This window comes from Oncorhynchus nerka, linkage group LG1, assembly GCF_034236695.1.
Source record: "Oncorhynchus nerka isolate Pitt River linkage group LG1, Oner_Uvic_2.0, whole genome shotgun sequence".
Lineage (NCBI taxonomy): Eukaryota > Metazoa > Chordata > Actinopteri > Salmoniformes > Salmonidae > Oncorhynchus > Oncorhynchus nerka.
Window position 1 is genome coordinate 24837316 of NC_088396.1, and position 16046 is coordinate 24853361.

The window sequence follows — 16046 nt, forward strand, 5'->3', positions numbered from 1 at the left end:
GAGAGAATGCCAAGAGTGTGCAAAGCTGTCATCACAGCAATGGGTGGCTATTTATTTAACAAGTAATATTTGTTTCAGAATTATAGGGGTTAAAATTGACACCTGTTTTCAATACCTTACCTTGTGAGGATAGACCGACACAGCCTTTTTCTAGAAGAAAATATGAGATTGGAGAACACATTGGGAGGGCTCTTTGACCATTCCTCCATACAGAATCTTTCCAGATCTTTGATATACATAGTCTCCCTTTTTGGACTGCCCTCTTCATTTCAAACCCCAGGTTTTGAATGGGGTTCGAAGTCCAGAGACAGATGGGCATTGCAAACTGTTGATTTTGTGGTCAATTATTATTTCATTGTAGATGTTAATGTGTGCTTGGGGTTATTGCCTTGTTGGAAGATCCACTTGCGGCCTAGGCTCAGCCTTCTGCCTGAGGCGACAAATGATTTTTGCAAAAATGTCCTAGTACTGGGTAAACTTAATGAATATGGTATTCCTCTCCGCTCCCTTTGTATCTGGAAAATGCCCACTATTTCACCTGTGCGAACACCCGTTTGTCACCTGTCTCCAAGACCGAGGTTCATAGCTGGAGTTTTTTTTAAATTTTGACCTAACCTTACAAATGCTACGTCCCCGTAACCACGCCCCCGTCAAACACGGTCTCAAATAAAAAAATAAGGTGAGACTAAATCGTTTATCACTACAAATGTAATACAATAAAGCAAAATGATATTAAAACCTAACTTTTCCTACTTCTCGGTTTTCTTTAGAAGACTACGGAAACTTCCCCTATTAGCTGAAGTGGTATCGCCTAATATTCCACTTACCAGCGGCTAGGGTAGGACTCCGAGGATATCGTTTCACCGAGGCGGCAGCGGAAAAAAGAGAGCTGAATGTTGTTGTAAACCCAACATTAACTAGCTATATTATAAACACTTTTGTTGTAAATAAAGCAGTACATTTGTGTTACCGTTATATATTTAGTTTACGATGTCTACTCCGGCAAGAAGACGATTGATGAGAGATTTTAAACGGTGAGATGAACATTTTTCACGGATGGTGTTATTGATGTCTGAAGAAGCTAACTAGCAAAGCTAGTCAGCGAAGGTTACCAAAGCAAGCTAGCAAACGTTAACTAGCAAGTCACACAGCCGTCTGTTTCCTGACATTTTGGGGTTTACCTAGTTTACAATTCTCAAATGTGTAATGTTGCGTTTGAAAATAGCTCATGCCGAGAAAGTCGTCGAACTCTAAAACAGTCAGCTACGTTAATTATTTAGCTTGCCAGCCAATACTTGGCTACAGATTAGCTAGCGAAGAAAACAACTTGGTCTCCCAATGCGAGTCACCATAGCTCACTCGCAAGCGAAATTGGGTTAGATTAACAATACGTCATAAGATTACTCAGGTTGGTTTTGCGATGTCCGGTGCTTGAAATGCATAACGTTAACCGTTACGGTTTGTGACTGACGTTTAGTTTCTTCTATGGTATATTGGCGAACACACAATTGAATGTGCATCCCGCCACAATGCGGGGTGGAAATAGGGTTTCCCCAAAAAAGTGAACAAACTACCAAAAGAAAATAAACACATTTTCTGTAAAAAAATAAATAAAACAGATCTGTTCCCTACACAGGCTCAAGGGGAACCTGGTGAGGGCGGGTCTTCCGGTGCCAGTACCCCATGCAAGTTTTCAGATGTCGAGCCTTAAGTCCAAACACTTGAAAAAATGGCCAAATCTTTTACATCCTTACACTCAGGTGAAAGCTCTTACTGCGTATCTTACGTAACCAAGCTTCACTTGCGTAGGTAATTGCTCTTTATCAAAAAACAACAGGCCCGACAGACGTTCTTCTTGTTCACCCAGGGGATCAGACGCTGTGCATCAACCACACCAGGAATTCAATTCAGGTATTCCACCTGAACATCCATCGTCACCCCTGAGATGACTTGGTTGACAGGTGCTCTACTGCGAAGTTCAGAACACAAAAATTCTGTTGTCTGGATTATTTTTAGGCCCACAGCAATCTTCCTCTAGTCTTCAGAAATACAATTAATCAAAATAAAACCACTACTGGTCACTCTCAGAATTTTCCAAGCGTGTACTTCACCATTTGACACCTCAAATGGGTTTCTCACATATGCATCCTTGCTCAACAAACGCATCCCAACAAGAAGCGATTCATTATCATTCATACACGTATCCTCGAATCCAATTTTAGACATTTTCCTTTTCGTTCCAGTTTTCAATAATACTGTTGTCCATTCGGAACATTTGTCTTCAACCAAATTTGCTCAACGTGCTGCTTGATTCAAACTCTGCATCCACTTCCGCCATCTTCCCACTTACGTCCCTTCTTTGAGGTTTATTGGCAGACCACACTCATAGGGTGTGTAACCACCACCTACTGTACAGGGTAGTACGTTGAGCTAGCTAAGTAGCATTAACACTTTTATGGGCTTCTGCATTGGTTGATAATATTGCAAGTAAGAGTGAGTTCAGTAATGTGTCGATTTGTAAAATAACTATCAGTTTGAAAATAGGGTTAATAAGTATATATTAGCTAGGTAGCAAGCAATTTTGACACGGAACTAAAGTTGTTTTTCTCGGGCCCCCTAGGTTACAAGAAGACCCTCCGGCTGGCGTCAGTGGTGCCCCTTCCGAAAACAACATAATGGTGTGGAATGCAGTCATATTCGGGTAAGCTGGCGAAGCGCAAGCGGTCAGAGGTGCACATTCAGACTGTCACAGATTTTCTGTGCAATATTATTTATAACCCCATGCTCTGGCAGCAAATATTGCAGAGTTAGGGTTCAGAAACAGCCTTCTGTCTTGGTAGTTTCAAATCATATTTTATTGGTCACATGCGCCAAAAACAACAGGCGTAGACTTTACCGTGAAGTACTTATGAGCCCATTCCCAACAATGCGGAGTTAAAAAAGTAAATAGTAATCAAAATTGAGACACTACAGAGGGTAGTGCGAACGGCCCAGTACATCACTGGGGCTAAACTTCCTGTCATCCAGGACCTCTATACTAGAGGTCGACCGATTATGATTTTTCAATGCCGATTATTGGTGGACCAAAAAAGCAGATACCGACTAATCGGACGATTTTTATATATATTTGTAATAATGACAATTACAACAATACTGAATGAACAATGAACCTGTTTATTTTAACTTAATATAATACATAAATAAATTATATTTAGTCTCAAATAAATAATGCAAAGAGAAGAAAGTAAAAGAAGAAAGTAAAGTAAAAGTGCAATATGTGCCAAGTAGAAAAAAAAGCTAATGTTTAAGTTCCTTGCTCAGAATATGAGAACATATGAAAGCTGGTGGTTCAATATTCCCAGTTCTTCAATATTCACAGTTAAGAAGTTTTAGGTTGTAGTTATTATAGGAATTATGTCGCGTCGACTATTTCTCTCTATACCATTTGTATTTCATATACCTTACTATTGGATGTTCTATTGGCACTTTAGTAATGACAACCTAATCTCGGCAGTTGATCGGCTTGAATTCATAAACATCGCTGTGCTTCAAGCATTGTTAAGAGCTGCTGGCAAACGCAGGAAAGTGCTGTTTGAATGAATGCTTACGAGCCTACTGCTGCCTACCACCGCTCAGATTGCTCTATAAAATATCAAATCATAGACCGAATTATAATAAACACACAGAAATACGAGCTTTTGGTCATTTAATATAGTCAAATCCGGAAACTATAATTTTGAAAACAAAGCGTTTATTCTTTGTGTAATAAGAAACCAATCCGTATTTTGTCGAACGGGTGGCAACCCTAAGTCTAAATATGCTGTTACATTGCACAACTTTCGATGTTATGTCATAATCATGTAAAATTCTGGCAAATTAATTACGGTCTTTGTTAGGAAGAAGCACAGTTCACAATGAGCCAGGCGGCCAAACTGTTGCATATACCCTGACTCTGCTTGCATTGAAGGCAAGAGAAGTGACACAATTTCCCTAGTTAATATTGCCTTCTAACATGCATTTATTTTAACTAAATATGCAAGTTTAAAAATATATACTTGTGTATTGATTTTAAGAAATGCATTGCTGTTTATGGTTAAGTACATTTGTGCAACGAATGTGCTTTTTTGGGGAATGAGCTTTTGTTAAATCATCACCCGTTTGGCAAAGTTGAAGTAGGCTGTGATTCGATGATAAATTAACATGCACCGCATTGATTATATGCAACGCAGGACAAGCTAGTTAACTACACATGGTTGATGATATTACTAGGTTAACTAGTGATTATGTGAAGATTGATTGTTTTTTACAAGATAAGTTTAATGCTAGCTAGCAACTTACCTTGGCTCATTGCAGCCCCAAGGTCCTTTTGACGCTGCACTCGCGTAACAGGTGGTCAGCCTACCACGCAGTTTCTTCGTGGAGTGCAATGTAATCGGCCAAAATCGGCATCCAAAAATGCCGATTACCGATTGTTATGAAAACTTGAAATCAGCCCTAATTAATCGGCCATGCCGAATAATCGGTCCACCTCTAGTGTGGAGGGCAATAGAGATTGCATCATCTGTGGATCTGTTTGGGCGGTATGCAGATTTGAAGGGGTCCAGGGTGGCTAGGGTGATGGTGTTGATGTGAGCCATTACCAGCTTTTCAAGGGATTTCATGGCTACAGATGTGAGTGCTATGGGGCGATAGTCATTTAGACGGTTACCTTGGCATTCTTGGGTACAGGGACTATGGTGGTCTTAACGTGTAGGTATTACTGACTGGATCAGGGAGAGGTTGAACATGTCATTGTAGACACTTGCCAGCTGGTCAGCGTAGTTATTGGTAATTCTGTGCGATCAAGGTAATTTCAATACCTTTCTGGGCCAATGATACCAAAAATGTGAAGTGATTCATCTGCTCATCACAATGTTCCTCCATCTATTAACTTATTTACGGGGAAATGACACATTTTTCACACATACAGAGAAAACGTTTAAACATATTTATTTCCCTTTACAGCCCAGAAGGGACACCTTTTGAGGATGGTGAGTACAGCACTGTGCACCCCATTCTTTGTTTGCATACTCTACGGAGCTACGGGTTGTGTGTGATGTAATTGTTGATTTGATGAATTTCACATAAAGTAGGCTAAAGCAGTCAATCATCAACTTCCTGTTTTATCTACCGGCAGTGTTACAGATAATACAACACCTGTAAATGCTAAGTTTTCTAACATTCTTTGTTGCATGATAGTATGAGTGATATGAACTAGAGCCATGGTTCTGATTCTTCTTTCCTCCCCATCTTTTATGTTCCAGGCACATTTAAGCTTACTGTTGAGTTCACAGAAGAATACCCTAACAAACCCCCCACAGTACGATTTGTGTCAAAGATGTTTCATCCAAATGGTATGTTGTCACAACGACGGTAGCAAAACAGCCTGATTATGGTTAGTACTGCAAAGGTTAATGGTATTTTAACCCTTCCGTTTTATTTACAGTGTATGCAGATGGCAGTATATGTCTAGACATTCTGCAGAATCGATGGAGTCCAACCTATGATGTGTCATCCATTCTTACCTCTATTCAGGTAGGCAAATATATCTTGTTTTCCATAATACATTTTATATGCCATGTATCCTCCCTTCCCTGTCAACATTTAGTCCTACTGTGACAAAGCAGATTATAAAACACAACAGATGTTAGACTTCCCATACTGAACATCCTGAAGTGTCATGGTGCATGCCCACTTTTATGTCTTGATCTCTGTGCTGTAGAAAGCCTGTCTCGTCTACTCAGTTGGCTCATTATTCATCACCTTGCTCCCTTCCCTTCTTCCAGTCTCTGCTAGACGAACCAAACCCCAACAGCCCAGCCAACAGTCAGGCGGCCCAGCTTTACCAAGAAAACAAGAGGGAGTACGAGAAGCGTGTGTCGGCCATTGTAGAACAGAGCTGGAGGGACAGTTGACCACATCCTCTCCCTTCTGGCCTTCTCTATCACCAGCGATGAGCTGTGTGTGATGCGAGTTTGAGTAGTACATCTTAATTTAGATTTTTTTTGTTTCTTCCTCCATTTTAATTTGACATATTTATGCACTTTACCTGTCCCTTGTGGAACATTTTTTTTCCTAACACGCTTGGAGTGGAGCTTTTGTTATTTTTTCTATGTCTCTCTCCTGTTTTGGCTTATCAGGGGACTTATGTGCTGAATCTTGTTTTTGTCGCCACCGTCTTCAATTGAGGACAATTTTTGGACGTCAATTACCTGCCTCCTCCCTTCCCACACTGAAATAAATTAGTTGGACTGATGTGTAATGTTTGGAAGAAATATCAATTAATCATGTTAACCTGCTTGTAGGTCCTTTCTTTGGTGTGCTCCCATTACCCTTTAATACATAAGCTCACTTTACAAAGCAGCATCTGAGCTATCAAGCTCATTACCTTTCTTTGGAAAATTGTTGCGTGTGTTCATCCTTAAACAACCTGATTCAGAACTAGACCCACATGCTTAACCCATGTCTTTGCTGTGTTGTGAGCTCTGTTACATGCATGAGTGAGTGTGTTCAGTAAGTACTCGTATATAGAACATCCTGATTGTACAGATTTTGCACTGGTTGTCCACCATGTCACTTTTTCAGCAATTGTAAATAAGTCATCAAAGCTACCTTTTACTATGACAGTAATGTTTCTCTTGGCTGGTTAACCATGTGCTCCCTACCGTAGTCATCCATCACCTCTATATTTAGCTTTCGCTATCTGGTAAATACTGTGAAATCGGTAATATCTTGTAATGCTGAGAAACTAGCTGCACACTTCCATCAGTTAATGCCTCTGCAGCATTGACATTTGACACCAACTTAATGAGAATATGGTTTATTGGCAAGTAACTCTTTAAACATCAAACTAATCACAGACATGGCATGATGGTGTACACATGAGTTGTTGCTTTGCTATTTTTGACACTGGTCCCTAGTCTGTGCTTACTAAGGATTTCATTATATACATGCCAAGGCCTTCAAGAATACTACCATTGGACCAGACACAATGGGCTCCAGGCAAAGATGCATTTAAATAACATTTTTTACTGGTGTCACAAGTGACTGTCCTCACAACTACAGGCCCCATGCCATCAGTCAAACATGAATATTATCAATTTAACCATCTGTCAACAACTTTTGCTGCTAGAGCAGCCCTATTACTAATGGCTCTTATAACAAACAGCAGTCACATCCCATGGTAAATACAGATGATGCAAAGACAATTCAACATAGGAAGCACATTGCATTCATATCTGTAAGCCACCTTGTAATATAGTACATGTCTAGAATGACTTTCGGCACGCAATCTTGGTTAAAATGTTTTATTTGTTCGTATGGAGAAATATGGCTAGTATGTTTGCATGCATGATACTAGCGTCAACAAACATTGGTGTGGCTATGATACAATAATCTGTATTACATATCTGCTCTAAACCAGTGGTACTGAACTAGGATGTCCATCTTACAGTACAGCCTTTACTAAAATGACAAGTCCCTCTTTCTAATTCTTCATTTGTACTTTTTAACCCTTTCTCTCCAACTTTGTGATATCCAATTGGTAGTTACAGTCTTGTCCCATTGCTGCAATTCCGTACAGACTCGGAAGAGGCGAAGATCAAGAGCCATGCATCCTCCAAAACACAACCCTGCCAAGCCACACTGCTTGCTTAACCCGGAAGCCAGCCGCACCAATGTGTCGGAGGAAACACCGTACAACTAGCGATGGGACAAGGACATCCCCGCCGGCAAAAGTGTCCCCTAACCCGGAGACGCTGGGACAATTGTGTGCCGCCTCATGGGTCTCCTGGTCGCGGCCGGCTGCGACACAGCCTGGGATTGAACCCGGGTCTGTAGTGACGCCTTAGACTGATGTACCACTAGGGAGGCCCCAATTCTTCATTTTCAAACAGCATTGATACTAATTGGGAGTAGAAAATACAATAACAAAAAACAAAACTAACATGATCACAAACAACGTTCACTGGGCCAGGTAGAGCAGCTACCTGTTGTAGGCCCTCTCCTTCTTCACCCTCTCCAGGGCCTTGTCCATGATCTTCTCATTCTCACCCCTGCATTTGGGGCAGAACCACTTCCCCTTGGGCTTGTGATGTAGCCCCACACAGGAGAAGTGGAACCACTCAATGGGACACTCGTCGTTATCACAGCCAATCATCTCGCCGTAAGACACCTGTTCACACAGGCAGTAGGTGGGCTCATCTGGGTCGATGGGCAGGTCTGGGGGTGACACCTCCCTCTCTGATTTGCCCTTTGACCTCTTCTTCTTCTTGGACGATGACATTTTGGCCCTCTTTTCCCTGGCTGCCCCCATGCCCGCCTCATCAACATGATCCATGCCTCCATAGCTCTCCCGGTTCTCTCCGTTCTTCTGCCGCCGTGAACGTTTCCCGCCAGACTTTTCCCCTCCACCGACTGAGCCTGGCGTTGCCTCGTCACGCCTCTTGTCGTGGTGACCCACTTTGCCCGGTGTGGTTGTCACTGCTGACGTTGACACGGAGGCTGTAGTCGTCGTCATAGCAGTTGATGTGGGTACATGGATCTCTGGGATCTCCTGGGAGGTGTGGAGGAGCTCAGAATGCCAGTCCACCTGCCGGCTACGGTTCTCCACCAATTCCACCTGGGACAATACAGGGTTTATTTTTTATACTGTGTGGGTTGTGATCAGTGGGGTAACATAGGTTGGTCAAGGAGAGTGACCAATGTGGGGCTACCTCATCTATATATTATTGTTATTTTCAAGCTGGACAGGAATTCAGCAAAGTATACAGGCAGCCAGCCACGTTTACCCACCATCTGCCCAGCAATTTGGATCTTCTCATCTCCTAGCTCCTGGCTGCTGATGAGAGCTCTCTGGATGGACAGCTGCATTCTGCGCCGCTGGAGAGGGTCGGACTCCCGACGGTAGCGCTCATAAGCATCATCCAGCTCCTGCAGGACATCTGAGAAAAACAAATTATGCCAGCCTAGTTAAATAATGTTTAAATAAATAATTAAATAACAAACATGGCACATTAGAAAAGTGAAAAACAATAGTTAATTAGGTAAACAATAGTTTTACTGTAGCTAGCTAAATACATGTACATACTTTGGAACAAATATAGTTCATAACTAAATGACAAAATGTGAATAAAGGGTATCTACTATTCCAACTGCATTACTGATGCATGCACAAGCTGGTACAGCTGAATGCCAGCAGTAGCCTGGTGCTTGCTACCTACTAAGTTACTGTAGCTAACGTAAATTAGCTGGGCTAACAGTTTCGCTGGCTAACGTTAGCTAGCTACATTATGATTAGAGGTATGTAATACAGTCGGTGGATGAAATGTGAACAAATTGCCTTGGTATTTTGCGTCAATTTCTTTCATAAGAGACACGCTCCTCTGTAGGTCGAATGGTAGTGATTCGACCAAGTCCAAATATTCTTCCACATAATTTGTAACGACGTGGACCGGGTCACCGTTTGCCGGATTTAGCATGTTCTTCTGTCGAAGTCCACACAAAGCTGTCCACAACGAAATGAGAGATATGTTACACAGAACATCCGAAACTCATAATCCTAAAGATATGCGTTGAACTTGTATTTAAAAAATATGTATCTAGCAAACTCCCTCAGCTTACTTTTGACACGCTAACGTTACTACTGTTAGCTTACCTAGCTTTCCCATAAACGAGCTAACAGCCTGGAAACGAACTAACGTCAGCTAAGCTAGCAGTGACGTTAGCCTTCAAACTAATTATTGTCTGAACACGAAAATGAAGCTACGCAACTAGCGAGCAATTCTTACTCACCAGCAACTTTATATTTGCAGTTTAATGAACTTCATACAATGTATTCAATCCAACTGGAGAATCTTGTAACTCAACTATCTATTGATTGAGTCTGGTCCAACGTGGAGAACTGTACATGTGTATGCGCATGCGCATCATATCAGAAACATATCTGCCATTGGTAATTTCCTTCAGTGAGTTTAGATCCTTTAGGCAGTCGTTTTAAAACATTAGTACAGTGATGCAGATCTAGTGAAAATGGTCCATGCTTGATGTTACAATTTAGCTAGTTACAGTTGCACATGTTCGTACTGTTTGAGCAAGACAGACATTGATACGTTATATAGACCAACTCTCTGCTACACTGTTAGGGAGATAGAAGACTGAAAAAGCGACCGATGAAGAGTAAAGACATACAACATAAGTGAACTCCAACTTTTTAATATAGGGTGGTTGCCAAAAACAGGAGACAACACATAATCACTTATATTATATTATTGATGACAGTAAAGACAGGAATGTCATTATGGAATATGATTAACTGTCTGGAAACAAATAACAGATTCTAAATAATTGTATTCTCTAACTTTCACCAGGTATTGCTCAGTGTGTTACAGTATGTGTACATTGGGTAGTCTGATATTAAGGTGTGTAATCTCAGCTCACCCTCATGTGACCCATTAATTATGAAGTGCTGGCTTTCACACTTTTTTGAATAGCAAAGGAGACACTAAGAAAATAAGACTCCAGTGTAAAGGAGATATTGCATTGTAATTTTTTGTTTCAATGGGTCCAGTGTATGAGAGACAACATAGCCTAAATTAATTCATTAATGTAAAAAAAAATAATCAAGGTCTATAGCTTATTGAGCACAAATAAACTACGAGTCATACCAGTGGGAAGTAGTAGTTAATTAATGCATTTTTTTAAATTTAGTGTTTTCACTAAAGTACCGCACTGGGCCTTTACTAGTCCGCATTAGCGAACCAATATAGCCTTCTGTACCGTGGGCAAAAAAAAGTGCAGCACTCCCAAACATCTTTTTGTGGTTATGCTAGAAGTGGTTTCATATGTTGGAGTCATTCTTTTTTGTGTGAATTATTTCTTATGAACTCAATCCGATCGAGGGTTGTCAACAATGCAGCTTTTAAAGGCAATGTTACCGCGCTCGTGAATATTGCATTCATGGTAAAACAATGCAAATGTTGACTCAATCGGAAACTACCTTTAAATGGCACATTGTCGACAGGCGCGATCGGATTCACTTCCGGGCTTTAGCTTTTCTGTCTGAGGTAAAGACTAGCTACATTGATAGTTGGATTCCCATGGAAGAAAGGGTTGTTTGTGTGTATGAATGTAATACTTTATGTATACATGTACAGTACACTACATGACCAAAAGTATGTGGACACCTGTTCGTCAAACTGAAATTTGATGAACCGACTTGTTGGGAGGGTGGCATCCTATGACGGTGCCACGCTCTTCAGTAAGGCCATTCTACTGCCAATGTTGGTCTATGGAGATTGCCTGGCTGTGGCAATCTCTGCTCGATTTTATATACCTGTCAGCAACGGTGTTGCTGAAATAGCCAAATTCACTAATTTGAAGGGGTGTCCACATACCTTTGTATATATAGTGTATGTACAGTACATATGTATGTGAGTTTATCTTGGACTCTGCTCCTATAGACTGTTCTCAGCTCTCAAATAGTTTTTTGAAGGCAGAGCTGATCTCCTGGATCATGTCTGTGGTGGTGGTGGCTCGGCCATGTTTGTGAAAGGCCTGTTTGTTACACTGTCTGGTCAGAGAACAGGCCCCAAAAGCTGCCACCACTGATGGGTTCACACTTAGGCAGAAGAAGAGATTGGAGAATACATAACAGTTAGATTAATGACGAATACACTTTAAAATTAGACCAACTATGTTACATATGCTACAAAAACATATTTTTTTAAATTCAGGAAATTGAAAAAATTGCTTTCGTTTACAATTAACAAAACATACTATTTCAAAACTTCAGAAGCTATTTTGAATAAATGTTCTTGGTCCTAGAGTCAAATGTTTGGAGCACATTGATGAAAGTTACTGCTTTCAATACATGAAAATTGAATGACGAGGTTTTTCATCATACAGCGACGATATGTTATCATAAAGCTATATTAATTTTGGTCGTGTCAGTGTTTAATGACAAAATGATGAGATAAATATGGTACCTTTTGGTCATGTCTGCTGAGGAGGCGTATGCCCAGTGTGCCAGCACTCCCAGAGAGCCAGATAGGAGGTCTCCTTGCCCCCCACACCGCCTCCCGCTGCCCTCCTGTCTGCACAAGATCACTGGACACCACAGAAACACCGTCAGATTTTTTACAAGAATATTTGTGAGTGTAGCACTTACTCTGAGTGTAGCTGTGTGTGTTTGTAACACTAACCCTTGTTACCGTCGGTGATTAGGTCTTCCTCCCCCTTGAGCACCACGGTCAGGTTGCCCATGGCAACACTGAGCTCCATGGCACTCCTCTGATGGTCACTGCTATCCAGAGGCTCATGGTACTGAAAACACAGAGGGTTAATAATGAACAAACACACACACACTGCGCCAGCACTGGCAGACTCACCATAGCCTCATACAACCGGGTGAACTCCATGTAGTTGGGAGTCAGGATGCCCTTCTGGTACCCTTGGATGACTGATGGCTGCTGAGCAACCAGCCACAGCCCATCCTATTGGTGAAACACACACAATCACTGAACATCCTTGTAATATATATATATATTTTTTTTTTAAATCTACTACCAAAGCAAAAAATGGTTTTGTGTACAGTACTTACTGCATCAATAACTATAGGGATATCTCTTGCTTTGGACTTCTCAATTACTTCCTAAAGAAAAAGACTCATAAGAACATTGGTAATATCATGTGGACTGTCTAATCTAAAATTGACTGCGTGTGTATGTATATATATATATATATATATATATATATATATATATATATATATATTCAGTGTCCCACGTGCCTTGGCGTTTTTCAGCAGCTTGTCATCTCTGCCTAGCCCCGGTCCCACCACCAGGCTATGGAGTCTGGGGAGCCATTTCTCTATCTCCTCCACTGCATTGGGGCTGTCCCTGTGTACACAGTTATCATCAACATCATATACACAGTTTACAAACACTGAGTGTACAAAACATTAGGAACATCTGCCATTTCAATGACATAGCTTTCACCGGGATTCACCGGGTCAGTCTATGATCCCTTATTGATGTCACTTGTTAAATCGACTTCAATCAGTATAGATTAAGGAGGGAGACCGGTTAAATAAATATTTTTAAGCCTTGACACAATTAAGACATGGATTGTGTGTGTGTGCCATTCAGATGAATGGGAAAGACAAAATATTGAAGTGGTAGCAGGTGCCAAGCACACCGGTTTGAGGGTGTCAAGAACTGCAATGTTGCTGGGTGTTTCACACTCAACAGTTTCCCCTCTATCAAGAATGGACAACCACCCAAAGAACATCCAGCCAACTTGATACAACTGTGGGAAGCATTGGAGTCAACATGGGCCAGCATTCATGGGGAACGCTTTCGACACCTTGTAGAGTCCATGCCCAGGCGAATTGAGGCTGTTCTAAGGGCAAAAGGGGGTGCCACTCAATATTAGGAAGGTGTATACATTGGCTTGTCAGTGTATACATTGGCTTTTAAGATGTAACTTACAGCACAGGATGAACTATGAGCTCCGGACTGTAGGATTTGATCACTATCGCTGCGTCTTTAGTGCAGAACACGTGTGACAGGTCGGCCCCCTAAGAAGTGACAGAGGTTTTATCATATCAATGTCTCCAGCAGAGAACAAATGACACAGAACCAATAAAGCTACTGTGTGCTTACCACTTTCAATGCAGAAATAGCAGCAAAGTACGGAGCTCCTGTATACCTTACCATGACAAGAACAATTGTCAGAAGGAAGGGTGGATGGAATGAAAGGACACAAAGAAGAGGAGAGAAAAATTGTAAATTACTTTGGTTACCTCACACAATATTGGTATAAGGCAGAAAACATTCATTTAGAAATCAAAGTTGATGGTGGAGTTGGGTTGGGTCACTTACTCTTGACATCCCCCAATAATCCCAATCCGCCCGTCTTGGCCTTTGTGCTTTTTAGATGTCAATGGAGGGACTATATTTTTCACCAGTGGAAGGATATCATCCATGCCTGTGCGTGCGGCTGTCCCAAGGGAGAAGGAGCGCTCGATGACTGAGAAAGAAAAGAGAGAAGTATTCAGTTTCCCTTAAAATGTGTAGCTTCCCTGCACTAGCTGCTTGTGTGTTGTGTGCTTTTAGGCTTAGACATCTTTGTGCATCCGTTTCCGCATTATTCAGTTCTGTTTGACCTGCTTTTCGACAGGCAGTCTCACCAGGGCTGGCTATTGCTCAAACACAGGCCAACTGAGTGAGAGAAGTGAATACCTAAAGTCTGAGAACCTGCGTTGGACTGTGGCTGAGTGTGGTAGCTGGGCCACTCAGCCTGGGATTGGGGCGAGCGGACTCGGAGGTGACACGAACGACCACGCATCATATGGCTGGAGGCGGACATCGGCACACCGGGCTGCATGGTAGACTCCATGGTATTCCGAGCAGGCGGCATTGCTGTGGTTGCGGGGGCGACAGGGTTTCTGGTAGCAATGCTGGAGAACATCTGTCCCAACACCTGGAGCATGTGGAGCTCGCGGGCATGTTCAGCCTCTCGTCGCCGGTCCTCGACCTGCAGACGCTGCTCCTCCAACTGGTAGAAGCTCTGCTCGGCCTCAGCACTCTGCTCCAGGAATCGCTCCATCAGACTGTCCAGGGGCAGGTCGGCGTGCCGCTTCTTGGGCCGCTTGGGTCGGCTGGAGGAGGGCCCACTAGCTGACTGGCTGCTGCTGGTCTGTCTGACTGTGGTGCCTGTGGAGGAAAGTGGATTAAGGTTTTGAGGGCTGTGACTGTGGTAGTATCTGCATACAATATGATAACAATGTAACAACATGCCATATAAATGGTACTTACCATTTCCCACGGTCACAGGGATAGGGATGGGAGGGTATTCCATCTTCACTTGGGTCTCTGGATAAGAGCATTCCCCTGTGCTCTCCAGGTATGGGTGCTGTGGAGGGTCTGTGTCCTCTTCCTCCTCTGTCCCATCCATGGTCTCATCCCCCACAGCCCCACTGTCTAGCAGCTCCTGGGGGTCAATCTGGGGACGGCTGCTCAGGATCCTCTCCATGGCATCGTAGAATTTGCAGATCTTGTGGTATTGTCCATTGTTCCTCAGGTTGCCCTCCTTGGCCAGGAGGAACTGCCTTTTCAGACTTTTGATTCGCACCCTACACTGCTCTGGGGTTCTTTCGAACCCCATCTCTCCCAACCTTCGGGCGACGTCGCGGTAGACATGACTGTTTCTGAAGTTTCCATCCAACGCTGTCTGGATGTCCTGCTCGCCCCAGATGTTAAGCAAGGTTCTGGTCTCGACATCCGACCACAGAAAGCCCCGTGTTGAAATGGCGAGCATAATTAGGTGCGAGTTCAACGTGATTGATATTTTAAAGCATGCAGAAGTTTGAAAACCAAAAAGTTAGCTAGCAATTCTGCTAGTGAAATGTCCTAACGTTAGCTATCTAGCTAGCTAGCAACAGCCTGCATCAAACCTCGAAGCTCGACATTCAGACTGAGATTGATACCAGGTAACAATTTACCTAGACATGGAAGGCGAACATTCAGCAACCTGATGTTGAGTTTCAGACAATACACTTTCATATAATGGAGATTAGTGTGTCCCACAGTCTGCAAAGCTTAATGATTATAGATCCCTACCAGTACACCACAACACAAACGTCAGGGGCAGAATGTGTACTACATCACAGGGATAGACACCGAGGAGCTCTGCTGGGTCCTAAAGGAACTAAATTAATTCAGTGATTATTGTGATTTATACAATTATAGTGCCAGGGGTGTAATGTTCAAGTACAGTATTTGTTGTTTTTACTATACCTTCCTCGTTTAGATACAGAAGTGTTACAATAATCGTCAGCGCAACAGTACTGAGGCAAAATACAACCATCCAACTTCCATTTTGCATGATTCTGACATGCCCTTGCGAGCCTATTTAGTGCCACTAGATAAACAGTAGTATTAGCTGTCACAGACAGCGCGCACTCACACTGACAGGTCTTACCTAGGCACGAACTGTGCGTTACTGCT

General features: G+C 42.4%; 3 protein-coding genes across 7 annotated transcripts; 1 reads left to right on the plus strand and 2 right to left on the minus strand.

The window, feature by feature from the left end:
• The first annotated feature begins 732 nt into the window (after positions 1–732).
• On the plus strand, positions 733–6301 carry LOC115126919 (ubiquitin-conjugating enzyme E2 A-like). 2 transcript variants are annotated; one of them, XM_029656587.2, is made up of 8 exons: positions 733–1034; positions 1637–1760; positions 1868–1911; positions 2621–2701; positions 5005–5030; positions 5304–5393; positions 5486–5574; positions 5826–6301. In XM_029656587.2, the coding sequence occupies exons 1-8, from the start codon at positions 991–993 to the stop codon at positions 5952–5954; spliced, it is 627 nt and encodes a 208-aa protein (XP_029512447.1). In that variant the 5' UTR covers positions 733–990; the 3' UTR covers positions 5955–6301. The 2 variants fall into 2 exon arrangements, with proteins under 2 accessions (XP_029512447.1, XP_029512572.1); XM_029656712.2 differs by lacking the exons at positions 1637–1760; positions 1868–1911 and having other exon boundaries at positions 744–1034.
• Positions 6302–6843: 542 nt separating this feature from the next.
• On the minus strand, positions 6844–10135 carry LOC115126656 (inhibitor of growth protein 1-like). 3 transcript variants are annotated; one of them, XM_029656335.2, is made up of 4 exons: positions 9832–10135; positions 9380–9544; positions 8833–8981; positions 6844–8659 (listed from the first exon to the last, which is right to left on the minus strand). In XM_029656335.2, exons 2-4 carry the CDS (start codon positions 9516–9518, stop codon positions 8024–8026), a joined length of 924 nt encoding a protein of 307 aa, XP_029512195.1. In that variant the 5' UTR covers positions 9519–9544; positions 9832–10135; the 3' UTR covers positions 6844–8023. The 3 variants fall into 3 exon arrangements, with proteins under 3 accessions (XP_029512195.1, XP_029512259.1, XP_064873544.1); XM_029656399.2 differs by lacking the exon at positions 9380–9544; XM_065017472.1 differs by lacking the exon at positions 9832–10135 and having other exon boundaries at positions 9380–9825.
• A 100-nt stretch (positions 10136–10235) lies between these two features.
• Positions 10236–15830, minus strand: naxd (NAD(P)HX dehydratase). Of its 2 annotated transcripts, XM_029655869.2 has the most exons (11): positions 14856–15830; positions 14280–14753; positions 13920–14067; positions 13701–13746; positions 13527–13615; positions 12827–12935; positions 12638–12688; positions 12426–12530; positions 12240–12360; positions 12024–12144; positions 10236–11656 (listed from the first exon to the last, which is right to left on the minus strand). In XM_029655869.2, the coding sequence occupies exons 1-11, from the start codon at positions 15355–15357 to the stop codon at positions 11506–11508; spliced, it is 1917 nt and encodes a 638-aa protein (XP_029511729.1). In that variant the 5' UTR covers positions 15358–15830; the 3' UTR covers positions 10236–11505. The 2 variants fall into 2 exon arrangements, with proteins under 2 accessions (XP_029511729.1, XP_064873492.1); XM_065017420.1 differs by lacking the exon at positions 12426–12530.
• Between the last annotated feature and the right edge of the window lie 216 nt (positions 15831–16046).

Bases quoted from the DNA above. Each gene is read 5' to 3' on its own strand.
- naxd (XM_029655869.2), bottom strand. From the start codon at position 15,357: ATGCTCGCCATTTCAACACGGGGCTTTCTGTGGTCGGATGTCGAGACC. The intron at 12,689-12,826 runs GCACGTGGGACA...CTTTTTCTTTAG, and splicing joins AGCTGCTGAAAAACGCCAAG to GAAGTAATTGAGAAGTCCAA. The intron at 12,361-12,425 runs GTGAGTCTGCCA...CTGTGTTTTCAG, and splicing joins CCCGGTTGTATGAGGCTATG to TACCATGAGCCTCTGGATAG.
- LOC115126656 (XM_029656335.2), bottom strand. From the start codon at position 9,518: ATGCTAAATCCGGCAAACGGTGACCCGGTCCACGTCGTTACAAATTAT. The intron at 8,982-9,379 runs GCAATTTGTTCA...TGTTTTTCTCAG, and splicing joins AATTGACGCAAAATACCAAG to ATGTCCTGCAGGAGCTGGAT. The intron at 8,660-8,832 runs GTGGGTAAACGT...GTATTGTCCCAG, and splicing joins TCCAAATTGCTGGGCAGATG to GTGGAATTGGTGGAGAACCG.
- LOC115126919 (XM_029656587.2), top strand. From the start codon at position 991: ATGTCTACTCCGGCAAGAAGACGATTGATGAGAGATTTTAAACG. The intron at 1,761-1,867 runs GTGAAAGCTCTT...TTGTTCACCCAG, and splicing joins TTTTACATCCTTACACTCAG to GGGATCAGACGCTGTGCATC. The intron at 5,031-5,303 runs GTGAGTACAGCA...TTTATGTTCCAG, and splicing joins AGGGACACCTTTTGAGGATG to GCACATTTAAGCTTACTGTT.